Source organism: Sceloporus undulatus, chromosome 2, assembly GCF_019175285.1.
Source record: "Sceloporus undulatus isolate JIND9_A2432 ecotype Alabama chromosome 2, SceUnd_v1.1, whole genome shotgun sequence".
Classification (NCBI taxonomy): domain Eukaryota; kingdom Metazoa; phylum Chordata; class Lepidosauria; order Squamata; family Phrynosomatidae; genus Sceloporus; species Sceloporus undulatus.
Window position 1 is genome coordinate 189,224,111 of NC_056523.1, and position 27,430 is coordinate 189,251,540.

General features: G+C 42.6%; 1 protein-coding gene across 1 annotated transcript; it reads right to left on the reverse strand.

Moving 5' to 3' along the window:
• Positions 1-1,301: 1,301 nt before the first annotated feature.
• GDI1 (GDP dissociation inhibitor 1) lies at positions 1,302-20,369 on the reverse strand. The gene is made up of 11 exons (XM_042452419.1): positions 20,271-20,369; positions 11,917-12,024; positions 11,189-11,288; positions 10,368-10,502; positions 9,150-9,348; positions 8,390-8,521; positions 7,473-7,572; positions 5,932-6,103; positions 4,671-4,815; positions 3,147-3,201; positions 1,302-2,942 (listed from the first exon to the last, which is right to left on the reverse strand). Exons 1-11 carry the CDS (start codon positions 20,313-20,315, stop codon positions 2,790-2,792), a joined length of 1,344 nt encoding a protein of 447 aa, XP_042308353.1. The 5' UTR covers positions 20,316-20,369; the 3' UTR covers positions 1,302-2,789.
• Between the last annotated feature and the right edge of the window lie 7,061 nt (positions 20,370-27,430).

Sequence of the window (27,430 nt, forward strand, 5' to 3'; positions counted from 1 at the left end):
TGCTGAAGCTGAACTTGTGAAGGTCCTCAGAAGTCAATATTTTGGTTTTCTTTATGTTCAGCATTAAGCCTGCCGCTGCATTTTCTTCTTTGATCTTCCTTAGTGTTTCAGGTCTGTGAGGTTTTCTGCTAGTACTATGGTGTCGTCTGCATATAGATTGACATTCCTTCCTCCTTTTTTCAATCCTCCTTACACTTACACTTAGGGTGCATCTACATTGTAGAAATGATGCAGTTTGACACCACCTTAAGTGTTGCAGAGTTCCATCTGATGGAATCCTGGGATTTTAGGTTTTACAAGGTCTTTTGCGTTCCTTGCCAGAGTGCTAGTACCTCACAAAACTACCAATCCTAGGATTCTGTAGGATGGAGGTATGGCAATTAAAGTAACATAGATACACCCAAGACATAGAAATAACAGAGCAACTTTTCACTAGATACAGCTTAGTACTATTTTGCAGTTTGCATAAAGCCAGGAGAATGTGTGTTGTGAAGGGCACAGTCAACTTCCGTAAGTCAGCTGATTACAGTTAAGGCACTACAACAATTCTGGGTCAGAAACAGGAGAGCAAACGTACTGTCCTGACTACACAACTGATTAATGTGGGCATCATAGTTACTTTCACCTCAGTTCCTAAATTTCAATCACATATTATACAGTATCTTGCTTTATCCTTAGCACTCTTTGCCCAATTTTTTGAGGGGAAGGGGAAGTGGATCCTGTGGATGTTTGCAACCAGAATAAGCCATGGAAATTAAGTTCCAGGTTTTATGGATTGGTATGACAGTGGGTACTGTAGTGGGACTTTCCCCCCAAAAAAACTGAGGCACACGTCCAGGTTGTGGTGCTTTCCTAACTATTTCCTCATTCCTCAAACCCTAGCAGATACCAAGGGCCCACTGTATATGTGAAAAGATTCCATTTCACATATACAGTGGGCCCTTGGTATCTGCTAGGGTTTGGTTCTAGGACACCTTGTGGATACCAAAATCCATGGATATTCATGTCCCATTAAACACAGTGGATAGTAAAATGGTGTTCCTTCTATGAAATGGCAAAATCAAGTTTGCTTTTTAGAATGTATATACATATACATTAAATATTTTCAAGCCGCAAACACTTGAATCCATGGTTTAAAATTCTGTGGATATGGAGGGCTGATACTCCATTTTTCTCCCACCTCCTGATCTCAGCATGGTCTCTGTCTACAAAATGCACCCTACATCTCTCTGAGAAGTGTCTGGGCCTGGCCACCCTTCTCTCTCACCCACATGGCAATGGTACCAGACAGAAGCCAGGGATAGACTAAGTGAATTTATTATCTTGAGACAACTGAGCAGCTGTGGGGTGGAGGGAGGTGACCCCTCATATCCCCCTAGAGTTACAGACAGATTGTTAACCATAAGCCAGCTCTGGCATGAAGGAAGCCTCTGACACAAAACAGGCCCCAGGCCATTTTGCTGTTGTCAGGGCTTAACCCCCCATCCAAACTTCATTAATTCTCAGGAGTATCAACAAAAGTTTGACCTGCTTCGTTAATAAGTTACAATAAGTTACAGCAGGTGGCAGCAAGTGGAAGGGGACAGAACCACCACCCTGTCCCTATGTCCAGCACACAAGAGAGGAGAGAGAGAGAGAGAAAGAGACATACACACACACAAATCTTCCCACATTTTAGGCTAAAGGAACTAAGAGGGATTGAGGGGACAAAATAGACGCAAGACAAACAGAGGCCTGTGGGAACCTGAAGTAGCAAGGTGGGGGCATAGGACTGGCTAGGGAGACAGCATGTGTGGAAGAGATGGTCCAGAATGGCTTTTTCTGCCTCCACATCCTCATACTGTAGTGGTAGCTATTCCAGTCTCCTCTTGGTGTAAGGAATGGGTGTCAGGATAAACAGGGGAAAGAACAGCTATTTATACATTAGGTAAGGTGGATGGGGAAGGTCTGTCACAAGTGAAGCAGAAGACCAGTTCACTGGGATCAGAATTGGGGCAAGGAAAGTTGGGGAGTGGGCTATGAGGCACAGAGAAGCAATGATGGGGCACAGTTGGTGGACAGAACAAAGATATCTGCAAAATGCACCGGGGGGGGGGGGGGGGAGAGAAGAAGAGAGAAGATGAGAATTTCACATTAGCAGCAGGACTGAAGGCCAGACTGCATGTTACATGCAATGACATGCATTTAATCCCCAATAGTTGCTATTTCTAGATTGGAATAGTTTGCAATGGGACAACTTGAAGTGCAAAAGTGGTGAGTGTGCTTAATTCTGCCTCTTTTCAGATGTGTGTTTACCGTTGCAAACATGCAGTGAGACCATAAGGGAGAACGAGTTGCTGCAGAAAAGTGTGCCAAGTCACCCCTGTCCCAAACTGCTTTTTTCCTAGATTAGGGTAGAATTTAAATGCATGCAATTGTATGTAATAGGCAGCTTGGTCCCAAATGCCTAGAACAGGCACTGTAAGGAATGTAAGACATGGATTTTGAAAAGGTTTAGGCTGCCCCGAGTTTGATCCAACCTCAATCATGGGGCACTTGGGAGAAGTTTGTTTGTAGCCAAAAAGACTATCAGGACGTGGCACAGGGAGGATTAATCTAGAAATGTGTTTTCTCCTTATAGTTTAAAGGGACTGGTCCCAGCAAGGAGAAGTCTGGCCTAGTGGAATGAGGATTTGGAGGACAAGCCAGTCTAAGGTGAAGTGTGGGTTAAAGCCAGTCCCTAGTGGGAGTATGGTCCCTTGCATGGGGATAACCTAGGGAGGGAAGGGACAGGGAAGGAAAAGGCATGGTCACTGCTCGTCCTCGCCAAAGACATCATTTTGGCGCCGTTTCATGCTTTCAAAGTCAAAAGGAGCCCCTGCCATGCGCCGGTAAATGTCTTTGATGTCATCACATGTTGTCTCGAAGTGAGTGGTAGCATCGTATGATCGTGAGCAAAATATCTGCAAGGAGAAAGCCAAGAGACAAAACCAAAAGCAATTTATTGGATGGGAAGAGGAAATGGGAGAGAGAAGCAAGGACCTTGCCCAGAGCCATCTCTGGACCCAGCTAAGCATTCTCGCTCTTGCTCTCTCTCTCTCTCGTGCGCTCCTCTCTCTCTCAATTTGAAAACACTTAAGAAGATTAAATGTGTTGGCGATTCTCACCTGACTTTCAGATCCATCATCAGTAGGTTCATATATATCACTGATAGCCACAAACCTATAGGTGAAAAAAGATGTGTAAGAAAGCCTATTTCCCAGCCTAAAGTACAAAGCAGATTTTGTGTCACATAGCATAACCAGTGTTCCACAACCAGACACCCATAATGTATTTGATTCCAACTTGTAATACAACCAATGTTGACAGGGAATGATGGGAATGGTATAGCACACTTAGGAGCCCTCAGAATAATTCACACACTGACACACACACACACACCCACACACACACCTTATGCCGATTTAGAGTCCCCCCCCCCATCAAATAGGTTTGCTGGTTTTTGAGTCACAGAAACCAGTTAATCCTATTAACCACAAGCAGGACAGAGATTAGTGCATGCACCAATGATGATCTTCCTTCAAAGCACTTTCAATATATACCTACCACCTCAGAATTTCTAAAGTTTTGACCTTCATAGATTCAGTTCCACTACCAACACTCTGCCCCAGAAGATGATTCATCATGCCTTTCTTTTGTCATGGACCATGGCCATTTTCAGATTTAATATAAGCCTTTCACTTTATTAAACTTCCACGTTTCAGTAATCTTCCAGCACTTCATCTTTTTATCCTTACTTCTTACTATACTTCTAGCCATTTTGTTATCCTCACAAGGCTAGCTTTAGACAAAATGGTAAACATGTGTCTGCTCTACAGATGGGGTTCATATGCTACAATACCCGAATGCAGAGAAAGCCAGTACACAAGTGAAAGAGTGGGATTAAACCTTTGTTCTTGCCATCACTGAGGCACCGAGGCACTTGTGGTATGGAGCACCCATCTGCATTCTGAAACTGGATGTTCCACCTGCACTCTGAAAGTACAGGCTGAATAAAAAGAATCATTACATTTATAAGAACAAGGCTGAGTCCACAATTTTTTTCTCTACAGTGATTCTCCTGCTTGGTCACTCTCCTTGTTAGGGTAGAATTTAAATTCATCAACTCCAAAATCCTCTCATAGGCTAGGAGTAAATAACTCCAAGCCCTCCAGACATTTTCAAGTGCTAATTCCCCAGACGCTCATCACTGGGCATGCTGACTTGGTCTTATGGGAGTGCCCCATTTTGTCAACCCTTGCCTAAGGCTTTTCTTTTTAACTTGATATGGCTAACTTCTCTCACAAATTACCATCTGAAGCCACCTTTAACGTAGTGTTACATTACATTCTATAACTAGAGTGAAGTATTTATGTGCTCTTCTTTCATTGTGCTCAAGTTTATGTTTCTGCAGGCAAGCACGTGTGCTCATCTCCATTCCTTTAAATCACAGATACTGTATAGCCCTCCAAATGTTGTTGGACCGCAACACCACCACTGGTTATGCAGGCAGGGTTGGGAGTTGCAGTCCAAAAACATTTCAATATCCACATAACTTCTCTTTCCCTGCTTTAGCATGTAAATTTCAGGCAGGAAATCAATTTGTAAATTACAATTCCACACAGAATCCTTCTTTGAAAACCCACACTCACTTTTGGTCAATAGGTTCAAGCAGCTCAAGGGCTGGTTGCACTTCATTCTCAGGAGAGTCCGTCTCCACAGTAGTGCTCGCGATGGCAATGTACTTGCCCTGGGCAGCCACATTGTGGGCAGACGAGATGAGGCAGACATAGATATCTGTTTGGGAAAGAATTAGAAAGAAAGTCAGAAGGATCACAAATGTGCCCCTTAGCAGCTTCCATAATGTACTCAAGTGCCAACACTTCTACTATAGAGAGACCTAAAGGGCAATGTTTTGCTTTAGCTAGCATAAGGAAGGGCTATAGTTTTAGTGACAGATTCCTTGCTTCGCATGTGAAACAGCCCAGATTTAATCCCCAATATATTGAAAAGGTCCTTGGAGCAGACAGTATCAAATTTGATTGAGGTGGACAGCTGCATGGGGGCCAGAAGCCAATTTCCACCAAGCCCCCCTCCACAGAACTCAATTCCACCCCCACACATACCCACAGCAAGCCCAAATAACTGTTTTCCTCTACAGTCTCTGTCAAAATGGTAACAGGAACTGTATCTCATCCTGTTGTCATTTTCCTACAGAGGAAAACAGAGGCATTTGGGAATCAAAAGTGGTTGAGAGTGCCCATGGGGTGGAATGGGGGTATCTGCATGTTTTCCGTGTGTTTGGGGGCAAAAATCACCTGAAAAATTTGATTTATTTTTACTTGAGGAGGCTTCAGAGACTACAAGAATGGGGTTCAGGTGTCACATGCAGTCTACAAGCTGCATTAGGCCCACCAGTAAACTAGATAGACCAACAGGCTAACTGAGTATAAAGAAGATTGCTATATCAGTTATATTGCAAACGAAGGGCCTGAACAGACAGGCCAAAATAAAGCTGCTTCGGGTCACTTTGGAGATATGCTGTTTAAATGACACACACATCTTAAGAGTCTAGAAGCTGCGCCAAAGCTACACTCCAATCTTTAGGATTAGAGCATGGCTTTGGTGCGGTTTCTGGCCTTTTAGGGCGCATGTATCATTTAAACAGCATACCTCCAAAGTGACCCGAAACAGCTTTATTTTGGCCTGTCTGTTTGGGTCTTCAGTTCCCCAACCCATTAGGTGCACTTGACCTATCCCCACAATAATCCTGTGAAATAAAGATTTGAGAAAGATACAGCATTAGAAGGCACTTGTTACAAGGCATGTCAGCCTGCAGAAGAACCCCACAGCCCAGTACGTTCCTGGCTTCCCCATTTCCACCTTTCTCAAACTCCATGTCTGTTAACTCACCAGACTTGCGTCCTACTTGATTTTGGGGGATGATGATTTGACAGGAGTTGGCATCACTGGTGCCTCGGATGGGGTGGCTCAGAATACAAATGACACGCACAACCTTCCCTGCTGGGCGTACTCGGTCTGGTACATAGCTGGGGTCACAGATCAGCTGTTTGCAGCGTGCCACCTGGGATGGGAGAGTCACCATTATCAAAGGGACGTGGGGAGAGACCCATCCTTCCTTTCTTGCATGCTTTGGGAACAAGTAATGATATGGAAAAATTCTGCCATTCTCCATTTTGTAGTATTTGTTTTACTGTTTCAAAAATTTGACTACTTTGTACATCTTGATACTGAACAGTGGAATATAAAAGTAAGCAACAAATAAATATAGATTTTTTTATTTCTTTTTTTAATTTGAAGATTTGAAATGAAGGAAGTTTTTTGGGAGGAAACCGGGAGCAGATTTATGTATGAAAGGATTGTGGCTTCAATTCCGGTGCTGAAAAGAACACACTTCTGAGTCCATGTTCAGGGGGAATATCAATCCACAAATCTACACTTAAATTTTGGAGCCACTATTTTGTACCTCAGTTTAGTTGGTAGATATGGAAATTCTTGTGTAAATGTTTCCCCACTTTGCTCTGATTTCAGCTGCCAGTGTAAAATAGGAGCTGAAACAGATAATAAGGAAATTCTGCCAAGTTTTACTATATTAGAGTGCAGCTGAAGGAACTGTGTGTTTCAATTTATCTCCATATCAAAAGCAGGACCACCTTAACATTAGGCAGAGTGACATGGTGCCTCAATAGCAGCAAATTGTTCTCTTTTTTCATTATGTATTTACAGTGCTTTGTCACTGTTGTTTCTGACTTATGGCACCGTAAGGCAAACCTATCACAGGGTTTTCTTGGCAAGATTTTTTCCGAATGCCTTTGCCTCCTCTGAGGCTATGAGTGTGATTTGTCCAAGATCACCCAATGGTTTCCATGGCCGAGCAAGGATTCAAACTCTGGTCTCCAAAGTTGTAGTCCAATGCTCAAATCACTACACTATGCCTAGCTCTCAGTTATAATGCCAGAGATGGAGAAATGTGATTATGGAATTTTTTGCCTCATGCACCACAAAGTTAATTGGTTTCGGGTACTATGAACACAGAGGGCGGGGGGGTTGCACTTGGGGTTTTGGGTACAATTTTAGACAGCAAAGTATTTCAGATTGGCTCTTATCAAAAGACATTAACTCAAGGACAAGATGAGATTATGATTACCTCACAAACCATATAGTCAGGATTAGTCAGGACTCAGGAGAAGAGTGATTCCCCATTCCATCTGTGAGTCCATGTGTACTCAATTGATTAGCAAAAAGTAAGGGTGATAAAAAGACAAAAGTTGATTCTGGATGCTGGTAAACGACATGAACACTGAGGCATCTCATAACACAAAGTGTCTTTTTAAAGTTGGGTACCTCCTCTTTAAAAAATCCCCAATCTTCCCATTACTGCCTCCCAGGTTCTCCACCACACAGGGATGAAAGTTTCAGTTTCCCATTCTCACCTCTCCCTCTGATTTGACCCCAATGACCTTGCCATCTTCCATGACAATCTCATCAACTGGCTTGTTGAGCATGTAGGTGCCACCATAGATAGCGCTGAGCCTGAGGACATGAGAAGGGCAGCTGATGAAGGGTACTGATCTGGTTTCTCCCTGTACCCCACTCCAAACACAGAGCACGCAGTTCAGCTTAAGGACAAAATAATATCCTGACAACCCCCAAAATTAAAAAATCCTTCCCACCTACCCAATAGATTCCTTAATTCCTGATATATTCCCTATAGCTGGTTTTATTTATTCTGTTAGTATCAAACAGAGTTTAGTTATCTAAAACAAAAACACCTTTCTTTAAAATGTAGTAGCCAATCCTTAGTTTGAAAAAGTATTAAAACAGTTATCTACAAAAAAAATGTTCAAGGAATTTCTGTGGTCTTCTTATGTTTTTCTCCTTCAACGTACTACTCAAGGTTCAATTATTTACAAATGTCTCCCTGACATATCCATGTCTCCCTTTTGGCCGTCTCTGTTGCAAACAATTATAAAAATTAAATTCACAAGCCTGGCTGCTGAGTTCAGAACAAATGCATACATGTTTATGCTGAGCTTACAGATACTTATTTGAGCAACCCATGGAAAACTGAATGTCTTAATTTTTTGGAACAAAACAAGCAACTGGGATCAGTGCCAGTCTTGTCTTCTGGTCTATGATAAGAAGCAGGTCAAAGGCAAGAGTTCTACTATGCCAAGAATAATCATGCAGACTTCCAGATGTGAGCTGGACTACAACTCCCAGAAGACCTGAGTAGACTAGCCATTGGTGAGGAAAAGGAATGCTGCGAGTTGCAATCCAACAAACATCTGGGTGTGACACAAGTCCCACCCCAGTTCTATGCCCTTGATTTCTTTATAAGATTCAATACCTGGCAAAGCCTTGGGGAAGCTCACCCAGACCATAAAGTGGATAAAGGTACGGGCTCTTCCCATAGCGGGCCAGGGATTCACTGTACAGTTTGATACGATTGATGGTCTCCAAGCAGGGTTGATCCAAGTAACTGTGAAAAGAGGGGAGAGGGACAAACAGGCTGCTTTGGTCTAGCCTGGCACAGAAGATAGCAGTAGACAAAACAATAGGCAGCAGATCTGTAGTGAATTTTTGGCTTTGGTTTTGCCTTAGGAAGCCAATAGCCCATTGCCCCTGTCCTAGAACCTACCAACCAGTCCTGGAAAGGACATCAACATCAGACTACCTTCCAAGTTACCCATCTCTCAAGAGCAAGAAATTGCTAGTGGAGCAAAGAGTCACAATGGCCTGTTACAGACAGCCAAAATAAAGCTGCTTCGAGTCACTTTGGAGGTATGGTATTTCAATGATGCATGAGTCCTAAGAGTCTGGAAGCTTCACCAAAGCTGCATTCCAGCCTTAGGAGTGGAGCGTGGCTTTGGTGCGGCCTTTGGACTCTTAGGACGCATGTATCATTGAAATACCATAACTCCAAAGTGACTCGAAGCAGTTTTATTTTGGCTGTCTGTAACAGGCCAAAATGTTACCTGCCTTTGGGTCCCTTTGGCAGGAGAAAGGCAGGATATAAACTGAATTAATTAATTAAACAAATAACCAGGAATGAAGGGATACAGAGCGAGCCATGCTACAATCCAGGAGGATTCTGGTGAATCACTCACTCATCAGTACGGTAGAGCGCCAGCGCGTGTCCTGTAAAGTCAATGACATCCTGGCCCAGATCAAAGCGCCGATAGACCTCACGCATGGTGGTGCTGTGAGGATCCACACCTTCCAATGTCTTTGAATCATTCTCATCGAAGTTTGCCACAAACACCAGGAACTTGCGGAAGCGTCTCTTCTCGAACATGCCCATGAGATCTGAAAGGGGTGGGATAAGCAGAAAAGATGGATGGGTTGGAGACATCACGCTGGAGAGTTACACTGAATTACTGTGGCCCTGGCTCACGAGAGAGAGCCCCTATTTTCCCTGCAGAATGTTCCAGGTTCTCTAGTATCCCCAGCTGAAGGAACTGCTCCTTCAGGAAGAGAAGGGAAAGAGATGGGAGTCACTGTTCTCCTTCTAAACCTGAAGGAGATTTACTGAGCACCAGCACAGTGTCTTTGAATCTATGAAAGGTAAAGACTAGTGCTGTCATTCCATTTCCTCGATTCCAGTATCTCAGGTAACAACATGGAATGAATAAAGTGCAGCTGAAATGTTTCTATTTAGGTAAGTGATTGCAACTCAGCAACAACCTTCTGTAGAATGTGTGTTTCAAGAAATTAAAGATGTTCAAGAACCAAGGGTTTCAAATACTCATCCTACAAGAAGACCACCCAGTACACCTCTGTATAATTTGCTGCTCTGGCCTTGACTCTTCTGGAGGTAAGTAATTTGATTTCCCATCTACATCAGAATCAGTCAATCATTCCCAATATAAATACATCTGAATTTGCCTGCCCCCAAAGAAGCCATATCCATACATGCCATTCAGACAAATGGGAGGGTGGGTAATTGGATTCCTCTGGGTACAGGTTGTTCTGATATGATAAACTTTTACAGATGTAAAAATGAAGCATGTTTTCAATTTCCATTCAGAAATCAATTAAGTGTACCTTGGCTAACAGAGGTTTCAAAAGCATTGTTTGTAGGCTGATCTTGCCAATACATGAGTATGGGCTGGCTTTAGGTGATCTGGGGTTGAACTCTTCTAGCTTTTTTTTACTGGATACGGCTGTTGTGTGTTTGTAACTGCTTGGAGAGCTCAATAATGGATTATCAGGATAATATTTTAAATTAAAAGTAAATGCAAACTAATACAGACACAAAGCTGTTCTGTAAGGTCAGACAGAGCAGAATTTTGCAGCAGGCATTTGTTCAATCCAGATCCACTCACTGGATGCCAAGGCTTCTGTCTCTGTTGATGGCACCTTGTAGATCTTTCCTGCCTTGTAAACAAAGCTGCCCTCCACCACTTTGAAGTCCAGGTAGCGTGTTACTTCTGTATACAGCAGCATCTTCACCAGCTGGCCTACATATGAGAAGACAATCCTTTAGTTGTCTCCACAGGTAGCTCCCACTCACCCCCAGGACAGGGCAAAAAGATTAGCCAAGATATTATTTATTTTAAATCTTTACCTATTACCTACCAGCTCACCATGGCATTCAAAGAGCAACAAATGAAGGCATTTAACACATTAAATACACAAAGAATAACACTAAAAAATAGGCAGAAAGGGTTTTTTTTAGAAATAAGGATAAAAGATTGCAGGAAGCTGCAAACAGATGGTAAAAAGCTTGTGTGCCTGGAATGTACAGGTAGAGTTGTTTCATAAGCAGCAGAGCTCCAAAGACTGCAGAAACAATGTGTGGATGTTTGCCTATCAGTGCCAATTACATGCAAAGTCCTGGCCCACGCTGACATACCAACACATCTTATGGTACTACTAGATGAATCTTGTTCTTAACCACTGTGGATCGTTCTCCTACCACAGAGATAAGAAACCACTGATCCTCCAAAAATTTAGGACTAGAATCCCTCAATCCCTTACCACTGACCATACTGAGTTGGACTAATGGGCACTATAGGTTAAATCATTCAGAGGAACTGTTCTATAGGTATTTTTTTTTTGTAACTTATCCTGATCCCTTTTTCAGGGGGGGGAAAAAAACAGGAAACATCTCTTTGGCTAACTGATCAAATGGAAGAAGGCTTACCATTTGCCATGAGGAATTTGGGGATAAGGTCAACATTCCAGTCTCTGCCACGCCCCATGGATTCAGGAGGACCCTCTGCGATTTCAAAGCGCTTATAGAGCTGGTGGTTGAGAGAGGAAAAACAATGTACTTGTACACACTTAATGCACCTTACTGATATAAAACAACAGTTTCAGTGCCAGCAAAATAGAATTTATTTCAGCTGTACCAGCCAGGAAAGGTTGCTATTTTTCCTTAGAGAAAAGAAATACCAGTTAGTTCCACAAATAGGGATTCTCCTAGCCAAAAGGCATCAGAATCCCATTAGCCAACACCCACTGTATTGTGAGCCTTGTTACTTTTTCACAATCTCCCTACTGCAAAAATAGTGCTGCTGCACTGCTATATGGTGTTTACACCAAAACACGCACACAATACAAACATCACCATTTTGTGATACCAGTGGGCACCTGGCTGGAAAATTCTAGATTGTAAAGAATTTGATAACAGAGAAACTCTGTGACTTAGTGCTTACATGGTTCTTTTTGTGAGTGTTCAAAATGGTTTGTATATATATTATCTCAGAAAATCCTAACAATGTTCAGTACTTCCTCCCTTACTGCAGGTGAGGAGGCCAACAGTGAAGGCCATTGCCTAGGGTGACCTATTGGGTTCGTGGTTCAGTAGATTAGAACTGGGCATATTGTCAACAAAAGTAGAAATGCACACAGACTGCCCCAATACCTTACCTCTTCCAGAGGGGTAATGGATGAGCTTTCGCCCCCATAGTATGGATTCCGGTCCATGTGCAAAACCTTCTTGCCATTCACAGACATGATGCCTGAAAGGATACATTCCTAGGACAGAAAATGGTAGGTTTATGTCTTCTCCATAATAGTTTCAAATGTGCCACAAGAGGTTCATATTTTGAAAAGGTATTTTAGGTTTTGCAAATACTTCTGGATGTTCAATGTAAAATGTAACTAACACTATATTCAAATATTTAGTTAACTTTAATTAATTTTAATTTATTTAAGTAGTGTTAACCTCTGGGAATTTATTTTACTGTGGGTCTTTGTTATCCACTGGGGTTTGGTTCCAGGACCACCTGTGGATAACAAAATCCATGGAAACTCAAGTCCCATTAAATATAATGGCATAGCAAAATGGTGTCCCTTATATAAAATGGAAAATCACAGTTTGCTATTAGGAATTTATAATTTTTTGAATATTTTAAATCCATGGATGCTTGAATCCATGGATAAGGAGGGCCGACTGCAATTTATTTAAGTAGTGTTAAAAATAGGGGAAGAGTGATGAAGGAGTGGAACTACATGATCTCAAGGAAATCTTGAGAAACTGATGAGGGAGTTGTCCACAGACACTCTGCCATTTATTTTATTTTTAATTAATTAATTAATTCTGCCTTGAGCATTTAATCACAGATAGGTAGAGGTGAGAGCATTAAACTGAGAAGCAGCTTCACTGGTCAAAAGGGAACAATGTCCTGGGTATATTTACAGAATGCCCTTGCCAGTTTCACCTGGAACGTCTGGAGGTAAGCTTCAGTGAGTAGATGGAGGTGTGAGTGAGAAGGTAGCTCACAAAAGGATGCTCTACACTTTGAAATTCTGGGCCTGTTCTTAATTTAGTAGAAATGCTTCATTAGGCTTGGTCCTCCCTCTCTCCAGTTAAGACATAATCTCACTGAAGGTTGTAGGTCAGTTCCGTTAACTACAAGCCAACATGCAAACCTAACTTCTACTATGATTTAACTGTCCTTCACATGATTTCACCTATCCAAAGTTCTTTCAGTTATCTTTAGTTATCAGAACAGCACTGTATTCAGAGAGAGGGAAGTGGCAATCATGCTATTTCTGAGTGGAATTCAGTAACAGGTCTTGGGCAAAGTCCAATGTTAGTTCTTATGTGAGTAGATTACATGAAAATGAAAGGGACTTATCAATCACTACTTATGTAAGTGACACTGATTTCAGGGGTCTTCCCCATTTGGGACAAACACTGAATTTAGTTCCATATAGTCCCTTAAGCACCAGTCACATCTGACTTAAGCATTCTAGGGGTGATTGTGTAATTTGTTATCATTGATATTATGGCCGTTACTCAGAAAAAGTATGTTTTTTTAATTACAACTTCCATAATTCCCCAGCCAGCCGCAAAAGGTGGAGGATTCTGGGAGTTGTAGTTTAAAAAAATCCCTAACTTTCCCAAGTTCTGGCAACACTCCAGGTTACAACAAACCTTGCTAGCTGTATATTCTTTTTTTTCCCGCCACAACAATGTTAAGGAAAATGCAACATGGGACATACAGTAGTAGAAATAAAACATGTATGTGAAAGTCACAATGACTAAGCAAGAGCAATTAAGAAGCCACACAGGTGAAAAAGCTAATGTAATTTAGAAGACTTGAATGCCAAGGACAGAATTATAGAGTGTACAATTGGAAACACCTGAGAATCATTAAGTGTACAAGGTGAGATGATGAAATTGTTAAGTATGGGTTGAACTATGTGAACCAATCAAATGAATGTACACGCCCACTGGGTGGAAACTGACTAAGTGGGTGGTGTTTAACAATGGCTATAATAATTGCTATGTTTGCCTATGTATTTTGTGGAGTAGATTGGGTAGTTGTGGATAGTTGGAGTAGTTTGGAGATTGTGAGGGCATATAGTTTTTGTATATAGTAGAATAAAGTAGATCTTTTATATAAGACTACTGAGTTGTCTGGTGTCTTGACTAAAGATACAAGAGCCAGCAGGATCCTGGAGAAGTTTGGAGACTTCTGAGGGAGAAGAGTGAGAAGGCTTGGAGAGTTTGTCAGGGTCTTCAGCCTATTCTCTGAAACTCTGCTGCTTTGGAGAAAAGCATTAACCACTGACCAAAGCTGGTCAGCACCGCTGCATAACAAGGTGGTGAGTTAGAGCCAGAGGTGAAGAGCTACATTCTAGGGGTGATTGTGTAATTTGTTATCATTGATATTATGGCTGTTACTCAGAAAAAGTATGTTTTTTAATTACAACTTCCATAATTCCCCAGCCTGCTGCAAAAGGTGGAGGATTCTGTGAGTTGTAGTTAAAAAAATCCCTAACTTTCCCAAGTTCTGGCAACACTCCAGGTTACAACAAACCTTGCTAGCTGTATATTCTTTTTTTTTTTTTCGCCACAACAATTCTTGTTTGAGTGAGGGGAAATTATGGGACGATTTCTGAAACAGTAATGTTTGCACTGGGGAAGATATCCCCTGTCACTGAACTGTGAGTTGGAAGAGGTCCTTTGGGCACAGCATCATTACAGATTTTCACTGGTTTAATGAACATTTCATCTCCCCAGCAGTTCTGTAGCTCTACAAGGATTAAGAGAAAATTCTGAATAGCAACATCCACCCTGAGGTCCAAGAATTTCTTGGGAGAAGCCACTGTGGTTAAGCTATCATGGCTAACCACAAAAGGTGCTTGCAGTGCCAATTTGCTATTAAAAGTCAATGCACTGTGAGTGCAGAAGGAGAGGACAGCCTACTTGCCTCAAGAGGACAAATGGATTCTCCAAGGGATATCAACAGCTTGGATGTATCCAAGAACCTGGGCATGGGATGGGGAGGTGTCGAGAGAGACTAGAGAAAGAATGGCAGAAGACAACTCGGGCTGCATCTAGATGGCACAATTAATGCAGTTTGACACCACTTTAACGTCCAGTTATAATTCTGGGATGTACAGTTTTGTGAGATATTTAGTCTTTCCTGTCAGAAAGCTCTTGTGCCACAACAAACTATAAATCCCAAGATTCCATAGGGTGGATCCATGACAGTTAAAGCAGTGCATCAATTCTGCAATATGTTAGCAGCCTCAGTATTTTCCCTTCCTAAAATGTTGTCTCTTTTTCTCTTCTACAGCACAGAAATAGGATGGTTTCAGAGTGAGGGGCCATAACAGCTCTGTAACTGAATACACATGTAAGCAGAAGATCCCAGGTTCAATTTCTACCAGCTACAGGCATGGGTAGGAAGGACTAGGTCTTTACACCATTTCCTACATTCTGGAGATGTAAGAAATTCATTTCCTTCCATTACCCAACAGGACTGTAGGCAGAAGATGGAAAAGTGATATGGGTGTATGAACCCTCTCCCCTCATTTGATTACCATTCTCAGGGGGTCAGAGAATAGGAAGGAGAACAGATTGTGTTTCTTAATCTAGGAATAGCAAGGAAAGGAAAAGAAAAGAAAGGAATTCAGTTGAATAGGTACCAAAATGAGGGCTATGTTCCTTGAACTTCTATAAACAGAAGAGAGGTGAGAAAAAAACAAAGGCTTTAATCAAGAGCCTAAATCTTGCAGCCATCTAGATGTGCCCCAGCCAGCATAGGCAATGTGATGAATGCTGGCAGGCTAACCAGACTTCCTCCTTCTCCAGGACATGTCCTACATTTCAACCTTCTGTCCAGGTGGAATTTCAAAATGTTCTCTATTTTGAGCATGATTAAGAAGCATGAAATTACATTTATATTAGTTTTAGATTCTATTTCGTCATGTCCTACATTTTGTGGTGTCTTGCTCTCCTTTGTGGTAAGGGTATCTGGTCAGCCTGAATGCTGGGAGCTGCAGCCCAACAATATCTGAAGAAGCACATGATTCCCAGCCCTAGTTTAAAGTCACCTAGAGTAGACTCACTGAAAGAACTGTTGAATGGTAAGCCCTGGTCCTGAGTTTGTAAAATCTGAGCAGGACTATCAATAGCAGTTTCTCTTGGATGTCTCTCATTCATAGTATTACCACAACCTGAAGCCAACTTGACAGCACTAACAACAAAAATCCATACTTAATTGGTCTATTTTAGTTAGGACTGTTGAATTCTCAAGAGTGCAAAACACACAGAAGTTGTAGGAAGGTCTTCCAATTATGCAAGGAGGCTGGGCTTCAACCCATCCACTGAAGGCAGCAAGAGGTGCCCTGCATTGGTTTCCAAGGCAGAAAACCCCATCCCTGTAGTGCTGTGGGAACAGGAGCAAACCAACACGCTGAAAGCTGGTTACAATTCCCCTTATTTGGTCATACCAAACAAAAATGAAGAGATTAACCTTAAAAAAATGTCAATCCATATATGAGATAGACTAACAATTATACAAAACCAAGGTGATACAGAAAAAAGGACACTTTGAAGAAGGAGGGAAAATAGACTGCCAAGAAGCGAAAACCAAGGTCTAAAACACACTGAAGAAATAGTCCACTTTGAGAGCACTTTAACTGCCCTGGCTCAGTGCTAGGGAATCCTGGAAATTGTAGTTTATTGTGGCATCAGAGCTCTCTGACAGAGAAGACCGTCTCACAAAACTACAGTTCCCAGAATTCCCTAGCTTTGAGACAGGGCAGTTAAAGCGGTCTCTAACTGGATTCTTTCCGTAGTGTGTTTTGGACCCAAGTCTATTTTCTAGATTACAATGATATACAGAAGGAGAAACATATTTTTAAAGCTTTATCCCCTCAAAAAAAAATTGAAATGGGGAAAGCATTTACTGTAACTTAGAAATTTTCATATATAGTTACAAAATCCAGAGTGGGAAAAGCACAGGATATTGACTGGAAGATCTGGAGAATTGCATACAGAGGATGGAAGGTGCACTATTTAAACTTGCAATGAGAGAAACCTGCACATCTGCACCAGGACAAGGCATTAGACACCTTTGCACTGCGGATCCTTCAACCTTGGGATGATGATAGGTGTTCATTTTGTGACTCGAGGATTTGGGAACCGAGAGTTAAATGGCTGCAGGATGAGTGGCTGCAGGGATGTTGTGGGATAGATGATATGCAAACCGGAGAAATACCAGCAATGCTATTGTCTTTTTCCCTGCAATTTCTGTACCGCTTCCCTGTTTAGTGCCTTTAGCTGCACCATCCGCAGAAAAAAAGCAAGAAGCTTTGCACAAGATAGAAGTAAACACTATGATCTATGTAACCACTGCATATAAGGCTCCTGTTAAAAGCACAACTGTAGAAGCCAAGTGATGTGCTGGCAATCTTAGAATGAGCAGGAACATCATGTGGAAGTACTGGGAAGAAAAAGAAACGAGAAGAGATGCCTGCAATTGGTATTCACCTGTGCCCACTGACAGGGACAGGGGATGGCGTCGGGTTGCATCAGAGGAGCTGCAATGGGGCCAGACCCATCATCCGTTAGGTCGCTGGGCGGGGAATGGAGCCGGGGAGGAGATAAATACATGATGCATGGCGGCTCACGGCTGGCAGGAACAGCTGTAATTCAGGGTGGAATGCAGGAGCAATAGGGAACTAGGCGCTTAGAAAATAGGCAGCTATAATGAGATATTAAATACTACAAGTAGGACTGTCCAAGCCATTGCATTTCCCATCACCATGCATGGATGTGAGAGCTGGACAGTGAAGAGAGCCAGCAGGAAGAAAATCAACTCAGCTGAGATAGTGGTGCTGGAGAAGAGTGCCGAAGATACCGCAGATGGCCAAAAAGACCAATGGAGGGGCCCTAGATCAGATCTGCCCAAACTCTCCCTGGAAGCCACAATGACTAAATTGATTGTCATCCTTTGACCATATCATGAGAAGAAAAGATGATAATGCTTGGTAAAGTGGAGGTCAATAGGAAAATAAGAGAGCCAGTGTGGCCTAGTGGCTTGAGTGCTAGACAGGACTCTATAGACTAGGGTCTGAATCCCAGCTTAGCCATGGAAACCCATGGGCAAGTCACACACTCTCATCCTCACAGGATGGCAATGGTGATATGGAGATCAATTTTACAGAGATCAATGGCAAACCCCTCTCTTGGCAAGAAACCTGCCAAGAAAACCCTATGATAGGTTCACCACCTTAGGGTCTCTCAGAAGTCGGAAACAACGTGAAGGCACACAACACACAGCAACAGGAAAAGAGTAAGGCTGTATTCCAGGTGGATAGGCTGCATCAAGGAAACCTGGCCACGAGTTTGTAAGGCCTGAGCAGGGCCACTACTGATAGGAGGGCTTGGAGGTCTCTGAGTCAAACAGGGTGACCAGACACCATCCTTTCCCAGACATGTCCTACACTTCAGACTTCTGTCTAGGAGGAATTCCCAAATGTCCTCCGCTTGGAGCATGACTAAGAAGCATAAATTAATCTGTATATGAGTGTTTTGAGCTTTTATTCGGTCATGTCCTGCTACATTTTTCTTGAACGTTCTACATTTTGCAGTGCTTTGTCCTCCTTTGTGGTTAGGACATCTGGTCACCCTGAATTACTAGGGTCTCCATGGGTCGAGGGCAGTTCACAACAACAACAACAACAAGCAGCTGCAGTGAGGAAGATGCACAATAACCACTACCACCCCTTTGCCTGGTTGTTGCAAAGCTGCAGCCCCCGAAGGCTTGGCAATGGCCTTCTGAGAGGATGCATGCAATGTAGCTCCATCCAGTAATGAAATGTGGGAGCAGGCTGACCAGAGGTCCTCCTAAAAAGGACAAAACACCATAAAATGTAGGACCTTCAAGGAAAATGTAGTAGGACATGACCAATTCAAAGCTGGAAACACTCACAGAAATGTACATTCATGCTTCTTAGTCATACCCAAAATGGAGGACATTTTGGAATTGTTCCTGGACAGAATGTTGAGATGGAGGACTTGTCCTGGAAAAGGAGGACGCCTGGTTACCCTGGGCCAGATGTCCTCACTACAAAAAAGGGCAAGGCACAGAAACAAATGGAGGATATTCGAGGGAAATGGAGGGCGTCAGGAAATAAAAGCTCCAAACACTCATAGAAATGTAAATTCATGCTTCAAAATTGAGGATGTTTTGGAATTCCTCCTGGAGAGAAGGTTGAAATGGAGGGCGTGTCCTGGAAAAGGAGGACACCTGGTCACCCTGGGCCAGGCGTCCTCACTACAAAAGGAGGACAAAGCACCGCCAAATGGAGGACATGGAGGCGGGAAAGGTAGCAGGACACGACCAAACAAAAAGCTAAAAACACTCACATATAAATAATTGTAAATTAATGTTGGTATATTAATATTAATTTAATATCAATTCATAAATATAAATGTCAATCCATGCTCAAAAAGGAGGGCATATTAGTATCCCTCTTGGGCAGAAGGGGAGGAGAATGGAGGACGTGTCCTGGAAAAGGAGGACACGTGGTCACTGCAAAGGGAGGACAAAGCACCTCAAAATGGAGGACATTGAAGAAGAGAGAAGGAAACGTTTGGGAATTCCTCCTGGACAGAGTAGGATGAAGAATGGAGGACGCGTCCTGGAAAAGGAGGACAAAGCACCTCAAAAATGGAGGGCGCTGGAAGGAGAGGGGAAAATGTAGCAGGAGATGAACAAATAAAACGCTGACAACACTCATATATGGATTAGAGAGAGAGATTAGATAGATGGATGGATAGAATAATAGAGATAGATAGAGAGGGATACTAGATAGAGAGATAAAGGGATAGATAGATAGATGATAGAGGAGGATGGAGGGATGGATTGATAGTAGAGAGCGGGGATAACAGATAGGAGATAGGGGAGGAGGGAGGGATGATAGATAGAGGGGTGGTTGTTAGATAAATAGAGGGATGGATGGATAGAGAGATGGATGGATAGAGGGATAGATAGATAGAGAAGGGAGGGAGGATGATAGATAAGAGGGATGGTTAGATAATAAATAGAGAGATGGATGGATAGAGAGATAGATAGGAGGGAGGGAGGGATGATAGATGAGGGATGGTTAGATTTAAATAGAGGGTGTATGGATAGAGGGATAGATAGATAAAATAGATGATGAGGGAGGGAGGGATGGTTAAATAGATAAATAGAGGTGGATGGTGGGTGGGTGGTTGGATAGAGGGTGGCTAGCTAGAGGGATAGATATCGAGGTGTCTATTCATGCTCAAAATGGAGGGCATGTTGGGATGCCTCCTGGGCGGGAAAGGGAGGGGGGTGGAGGACGCGTCCGGGAAATGTAGGACGGTCCGGGAAATGGGGGCGCCTTGGAGGGGTGCAGCAGCTGCACAGAGGAGGAGGGTGTTGTTGCAGCTGCTCTTGCTGCTAAGAGGAGGAGGCTGCTGTGAGGCTGCTGGGAGGCGAGGGACTCACGGTCAGGCCGGTGCCCAGCACGATCACGTCGTAGGCCTCGTCCATGGTGGTGCACCTCCGCCCCAAGCGGAGCCCAAGTGGGCCGCACCACCACCACCCCCACAGGGCAGAGGGAGGAGGAGGACGAGGAGATCCTCCGCCGGAAACGGATCCGGGCCACAGAGAGAGAGAGCTCTCTCGCCGGCCGCCGAGGGGAAACGCCTCAGCCGCGGAGCGTTTTCTCCACTCCTCCTCCTCACCTTTAGCGGATTGGGATATGGAAGCAAAACTGAGAAACAAATATACTGGAAGGGTCTTTTCTCCTGGCTCTCTCGCTTTCTTTCCGACAGCTGCTCTATAATAGAAAGCAGGCGAAGTAGTTCCGGCTGTGTCTTCTTCTTCTCTGTCATCGTCATTATCGCTTCCTGAGAGAGAGCGAGCAAGGAGGAGAGGGAGGCCTTGGTGGATGATGGGCATCCCACTCTCTCTCCTCGCCACAAAGACCAGTTTGAGTGCAAACAACCAATAAACATTAAATATAAATAAACAACCTGTGTCATGTGTGTGTTTTTAAACATTTTTAAAATCTTTATTCAGTTGTCCCCCCCAACATCACTCATTTCACACGTCATTTCTCCTTCGTTTACAAGATAACATCACAAAACTGTATCAGATAAATAAGGAGAAGAAGGAGGCATAGTATAGTCTGTGAGTTTAGCTTGTAAAATGAAGGGGAAACAAGTGTCTTATTTAATCTTCTTTTATTCTATCACATCCCTCCAGTCCTCATTTTGCTATGATTTTCCTTCTTATATCTCTTTTTCCCAATCTTCTTGCTCCTTATTACAATTCCCCTTATAATTTACATTTCACAAAATACCATTTGTCCCTCCCCCATCTGTCTCTTCTTCCGATAATTGACCTTCATTTTCCTATCTTTAATTTTTCCTTTCTTTTTTAAGTCATTTTTATTAGTTTCACATGTTGACATATAACACAGTAAACACAAACTGACCGAGAACACAAATCACCACTCACAATACATTTAACGACTACAATTTAACCTCTAAATTAAAACTATAAAACTTCATCTTAATTTAATTTCATTTATTATGGCAATAGCCAGCATATCTTAACTATTTATTAAGATATATATTTAATTATATATTTAATTAATTTAATTAAGGCCTTATTAAATCTCCATAGTATATCCTAAAACTCTTATAATCTTATAACTTTTGAATCTAACCCAACATCCTTCTCTTCTTGCTTCCCTCCTGGTTTTATCCTCTTTACTACGTCTCCTTCTCTCTTTTCTACTCACTTCCCCTTTATTTCCTTCAATTTTCCTCTCTCACCCTCCTTACTTTAAATTTTTCCTTTGCTTTCTATTCTCAATACACCTTTTACCCACCTCTTGTTCTCTTTCCTTGCTCTGCCTTTCTTTTTTTTACCTTCTATAGTTTATCAACTATCAAGTCAGGATGCACAGGAAAGCTATTGAAATCCACAAACACTCTCTCTTCCTTCCTTCCTTTTCCCTACTCTTTCTTTTTTTACTTTCTAATGTAAGGCTATGACCTATAAGAGTTTATCACACGGAGGAATTTCTCTTAATTTCGAATGAATAGAAAGGGGGGCCAGAACGCATTCACGTGAATTCACTAGTTAGCGATTATGTGAATGCTCATGCGTTTCAACTGACTTCCCATTGCCTGAAAATAGCTTGCCATTGCCTGAAATTGCGTGTGGTAGTCTTATCACACACATAAGTGACCCCATGATTGCGTTCGGACTGACTTCCCATTGCCCGAAATTGCGTGTGGTAGTCTATCACACATAATGTTAAATGCCATGATTGTGTTCAGATTGCTATGGATTATACTTCCAATTTCCCTTGTCTAAAACTCCACAGACTGCATGGTACGAATTTATGCTACTGCTGATTTTTCTAGCTCACCCAGTCTGTGGACAAGTCTACACAGGGACCATCACAACACAAAAGTGTTTCAGACATTAATCAAGGCACATGAAAGAACGCAGAGTGGGTCAGCCGGGAAAAATCAGCAGTGAGAACACATTATACACCATCCTGGGCATAAAATGCGTAGAAAACACTGAATTTGGACCAGCTCACAACTAGGTCAGAATGCCAGAGAAGCCACTGAAACCCTAAACACATGGACAACTTCAACAGCAAAGAAGAACACTTAAAGTAAACATTTTGGCTACCCGTCCTGAAAACCACCAAAATGAGACCCAGCAAATGCAAATGGAAACCACCCAGGGTCAGGGGGATTTCCCAGCAGACAATGGATCATTCATAATTAGACACCCTGAGGCCTTGCCATCCAACAATAGAGAACACAGAGTTAACATGTAAATCGCTTCCTTTCAACAAAGGTCCACAGTAAGTAAGTATATGTATTCCACCCACTCCCATGCCAGCATTCTCTGAAGATGCCAGCCACAGATGCTGGAGAAACGTCAGGAATTAACTCTTCCAGAATGCAGCCATATAGCCCAAGAAACCCATAAAAAACTATAAAAGCTAAATACACTCCTAGAAAATAAAAATCCTGCTTCTTAAGCCATGCTTAAAATTAGGACATTTTGGGATTCCTCTGGACAAAAGGTTTAAAATGGTGAGCCTGTCCTGGAACAGGAGGTCGTCTGGTCAGCCTGGACCGGGTCGTGTCATAACCGCCACGGAGGACTAGGCAGTGTAATATGTAGGAGACTATAAAAGAATATAGCAGATGGCAAAAACAAAGCTAAAAACGCTCACAGAAATGTAAATTCGTGCTTCTTAGTCATGCTTAAAATGAGGACTTTTTGGAATTCCTCCTGGACAGAAGGTGGAAATGGAGGTTGTGTCTTGGAAAAGGAGGACACCTGGTCGCCCTGCCTCAGGGACACTTTTTCCTCTTTCCCCTCATTCCCCATTAGGTTGCTATTCAGTCAGAGGAAAGTAATTCTCTTTAACCCCCGCCTCTGCTAAATAATTCAGACAATAATTCACATTCTTGTGTCTGTGAGTGTGAATTATTCCCAGTTGCATGAAAAACACTCTCATTTTAATCTCAGTGGGGCATAGAAAAGGCTCCCACTAAGGCTAATAGGGATATTTCATGTGCCTTAGGAGAGGGCTGCCATCAATCCTTGAGGGCGGGAAGGCTGAAGAATAATAATAGTGACTAGGACGGGTGGGTTTCCTTACAAGTAAAGCCCAGTCCAGTAACAATAAAAATCCACCAAACAGTGATACCTTTATTGGACCAACCAAAATATATATGTTGCAGGCTTTCAAAGCTCCACTGGCTTCTTCATCAGGGAAGGTGTTAAAAATCATACAGGAGAAAAAAGGATGGAGACATATTGGATTGCAAAGGAAGTACTGCATCTTTTTTGTGTTGCAAATGGATGTAAAATTTCCTGGACTTTCAGAATCTCACAGTAGCCCCATGGCCAGAAGGAACGGGTTCCAGCCTACAAGAGATACCACTATCTGAACTGAGAACAAAAACAGCAAAATGCAGGCCTATGACTAACATCTTCAACTTTCTTTCTCCTATATGGTTTTTAACACCTTGCCTGATGAAGAAGCCAGTGGAGCTTCAAAAGCATGCAACATGTGTATTGTGAATTTCGGTTGTTCCAATAAGAGTATCACTGTTTGGTGGGTTTTTGTTGTTCCTGGATTTGCTATATGCTATATGGATGTTTTTGGAAGTAAAGCCCAAGTAAAGATTATAAATGGCTGCCAAGTGTGTGAGGAGGCCTTGGAGTGTGGCCTTACTAGCACGCCCGTTCACATACTGTATTGCATACATGTTTGTTTGGCTTCTGTCAATTGAATATTGTCATTGTTGTGGGCTTTCAAGTCATTTCTGATTTATGGCTACTACTACTACAACACCATTTATTTATAACACCCTTTTCACCAAAGGAACATCAGACATATATAATCGCCAACGATACAATAACTTTAGACGTAAGTGCATGCCTAGTTATTTCAGATAGTGAATGGAGATGTGCACACCATTTATTCCACTTAAAAAGTGCTGACAGGATTCTCTTTGGATGGGCAACTAGATGCACCTTCAGGGTATGCTTGGTCCAAAACACACTGCAGAAATAATCCAGTTTGAGACCACTTTAACCGCCCTAGTTAAATGCTAGGAAGTTCTGGAAACTGTAGTTTTGTGAGACATTTAGCCTTCTCTGTCAGAGAGCTCTGGTACCACAACAAACTACAATTTACAGGAATCCCTAGCATTGAGCCAGGGGATTTAAAGTGGTTTCAAACTGGATTATTTCTGCAGTGTGTTTTGGACCCTTGTGGCTGCCAATTTAGCAAAATGATACTCGGGCATAATTCTGCTTATGTACACACAAAACGCCTTCAGTAGATTGGGTTTTAGATGCATTTTGGAAAACCTGAAAACACCTTCAACAAATTATTACTGTACTTTTAATGATTTGACTTCAATAAGGGACTCCTTTACACCAACAATATTGAGGATTTTCTTGAATATAGTATCAGCTTATGGCGGTTCTCTTCCCCTCAAACACTGTTGTTGCCAATGGTAACAAAGGAGAATACACAACACACATACTTCTTTTGCAAACCCCTCTCTCTGTGAGTATATGTGTGTGTTTGTGTGTACAGCCTTGCAGCACAAATGTCCACCGCCACACCCGTGAGAAATGCAACAGAGAAGAACAAAAGCTCTTCTTGCTTTTCCATAGTAATGTTGTGAATGCCAGAGGAGCCAGAAGAACCACCTCACGACGTTGTAGCATTGAAAGGAGAGCACATCAGCAGTGGTTTCCCCAGGGATGGTGTCACCCAGCACGGGAACTCATGGTGTCACCCTCCCCCATATTGACCTCCTCCCATTTCACACCATACAGAATCCTTAATAGTGCCTTTTTTGCATTAATGTTACTCTTAAATTGTAATTCCCATATACCATTGAATGTAATGCCAATAGTTGTGACATAAGTAAAAGGTAAAGGTAGCCCCCTGACATAAATGTCTAGTCGTAACCAACTGTAGGGGATGGTGCTCATCTCCATTACTAAGCCGGAGATAGTGCCACTCTATTCTGCTTCGGTCATGCCTTGCCTGGAATACTGAGTCCTATTCTGGGCACCACAATTCAAAAAGGATATTGGGAAGTTGGAGTGTGTCCAAAGGAAGGCAATCAAAATGGTGAAGGGTCTGGAAACCATAAAGCCCTATGAGGAGAGACTTAAGGAGCTGGGGATGTTGAGCCTGGAGAAGGTTAAGAGGTGATATGATAGCTCTGTTTAAGTATTTGAAGGGGTGTCACAATGAGGATGGAACAAGCTTGTTTTCTGCTCTGCAGATAATAGGACCCGGAACAATGGATGCAAGCTCCAGCAAAAGAGATTCCACCTAAACATTAGGAGGAACTTACTGACAGTGAGAGCTGTTTGAGAGTGGACCACACTCCTTCCTCGGAGAGTGGTGGAGTCTCCCTCTTTTGAGGTCTTTAAGCACACTGGATGGTCATCTGTTGGGGATACTCTGATTTTGAGTTCCTGCATGGCAGAATGGGGTTGGACTGGATGGCTCTTGGGGTCTCTTCCAACTCTTATGATTCTATGAAGAGCCAGCATTGTCCAAGGACTGCTCTGAAGGTCATGTGGACAGCATGACTGCACCAAATGTTGTTACCTTCCCACTGAGAAGTGGTACCTATCTAACTACTTGCATTTGCATGCTTTTGAATTGCTAGGTTGGCAGAAGTTGGGGCTAGTGACAGGAGCTCATGCAGCATTCAGGCCTCGAAATGCCAGCCTTCCAATCTTACAAACGTCAGAATGGGTGTCTTAAACCACTAAGCCACATGTGACTTAAACAAATAGCAAAATTTTAAATTCTACCTTAAAATTACAATATCATACGCACAACCTAAATGTATTTACATATCCATAGTGAAGATTTGATTATTATGTGATGTTTAAAAAAAAATTGAAGAATATTTTTAATTTCAATTTTAAAAAATTCTGGTGCCTCTCCTTTCTCCTCCCACTGAGCCTCACCCCACTCCCACCATCTCCTAAAGCATTCTAAAGGAAGCAGGTGAATGGTGTTCAAAAAGCACTAGGTGCAGTCCGTACCCCCCTAGTGATGCCACTGCACATCAGGTGCCCTCTTTCTTTCTTTGGGACATTTGTGTGTATTCTGTGTATGTGCCTTCAAGTCACCTGTCGATTTATGGCAACAACCCTATGAATTTCCTAGTGTTTTCTCAGGCAAGGAAGACTCAGAGGGTTTTTGCCAATTCCTTCAAGTACACCCAACAGCAACCTGGTATTATTCTAATCGGTGGTCTCCCATCCACTTACCAACCGAGGCTGACTCCTGCTTAGCTTCCAAGATCAGACATGATCTGGTACTTTTAGGACAGTGGTTCTCAAACACTGGTCTTCTAGTTTTTTTGGACTTCAGCTCTCAGCAACCCCAGCCTTCTTGGCCAAAAGTCAGGAATTCTGGGAGCTGAAATCCAAAATGTTTGGGAGACCAAAGCTTAGGAACCATTGCTTTAAGGTATTTAGGGTTTTCTTAAGCAAGACAGACTCAGAGGGTTTTTTGCCAATTCCTTCCTCAAGTAAAGCTGGGAGCAACCAGGTATTCACTGGTGGTCTCTCATCCACATATTAACCAGAGCTGACTCCTGCTTAGCTTCCAGGATTAGAGGGGATCTGGTGTCTTTAGGGTATTTAGGCAAATAGGGTCTTCTTAGGCAAGGAAGACTCTGAGGTGTTTTTGCCAGTTTCTTCCGTAAATACATCCAACACCAACCTAGTATTCATTGGCAGTCTCCCATCCAGGTACTAACCAGGACTGACCCTGCTTAGCTTCCAAGATCAGATCTGGTGCCTTTAGGGTACTTAGGCAAATAGGGTTTTCTTAGGGAAGAAAGACTCAGTGGTGGTTTTGCTCTGAAGTATAGCCTACAGCACCTGGCATTTGTTGACAGGCTCCTACAAATATAAAAGGACAAGGGCCCTCCCTTTTCTGTCCTTCTTTGCATCTGGTCCTTGTCCTCATAGGAAAATCCACTTTCAAAGCAAATAAGCACAGGAGCAACTGTCACGTACTTGTTATTGAGAAGGGCTCATCTTCATTCTAGAATAGGCAAGAA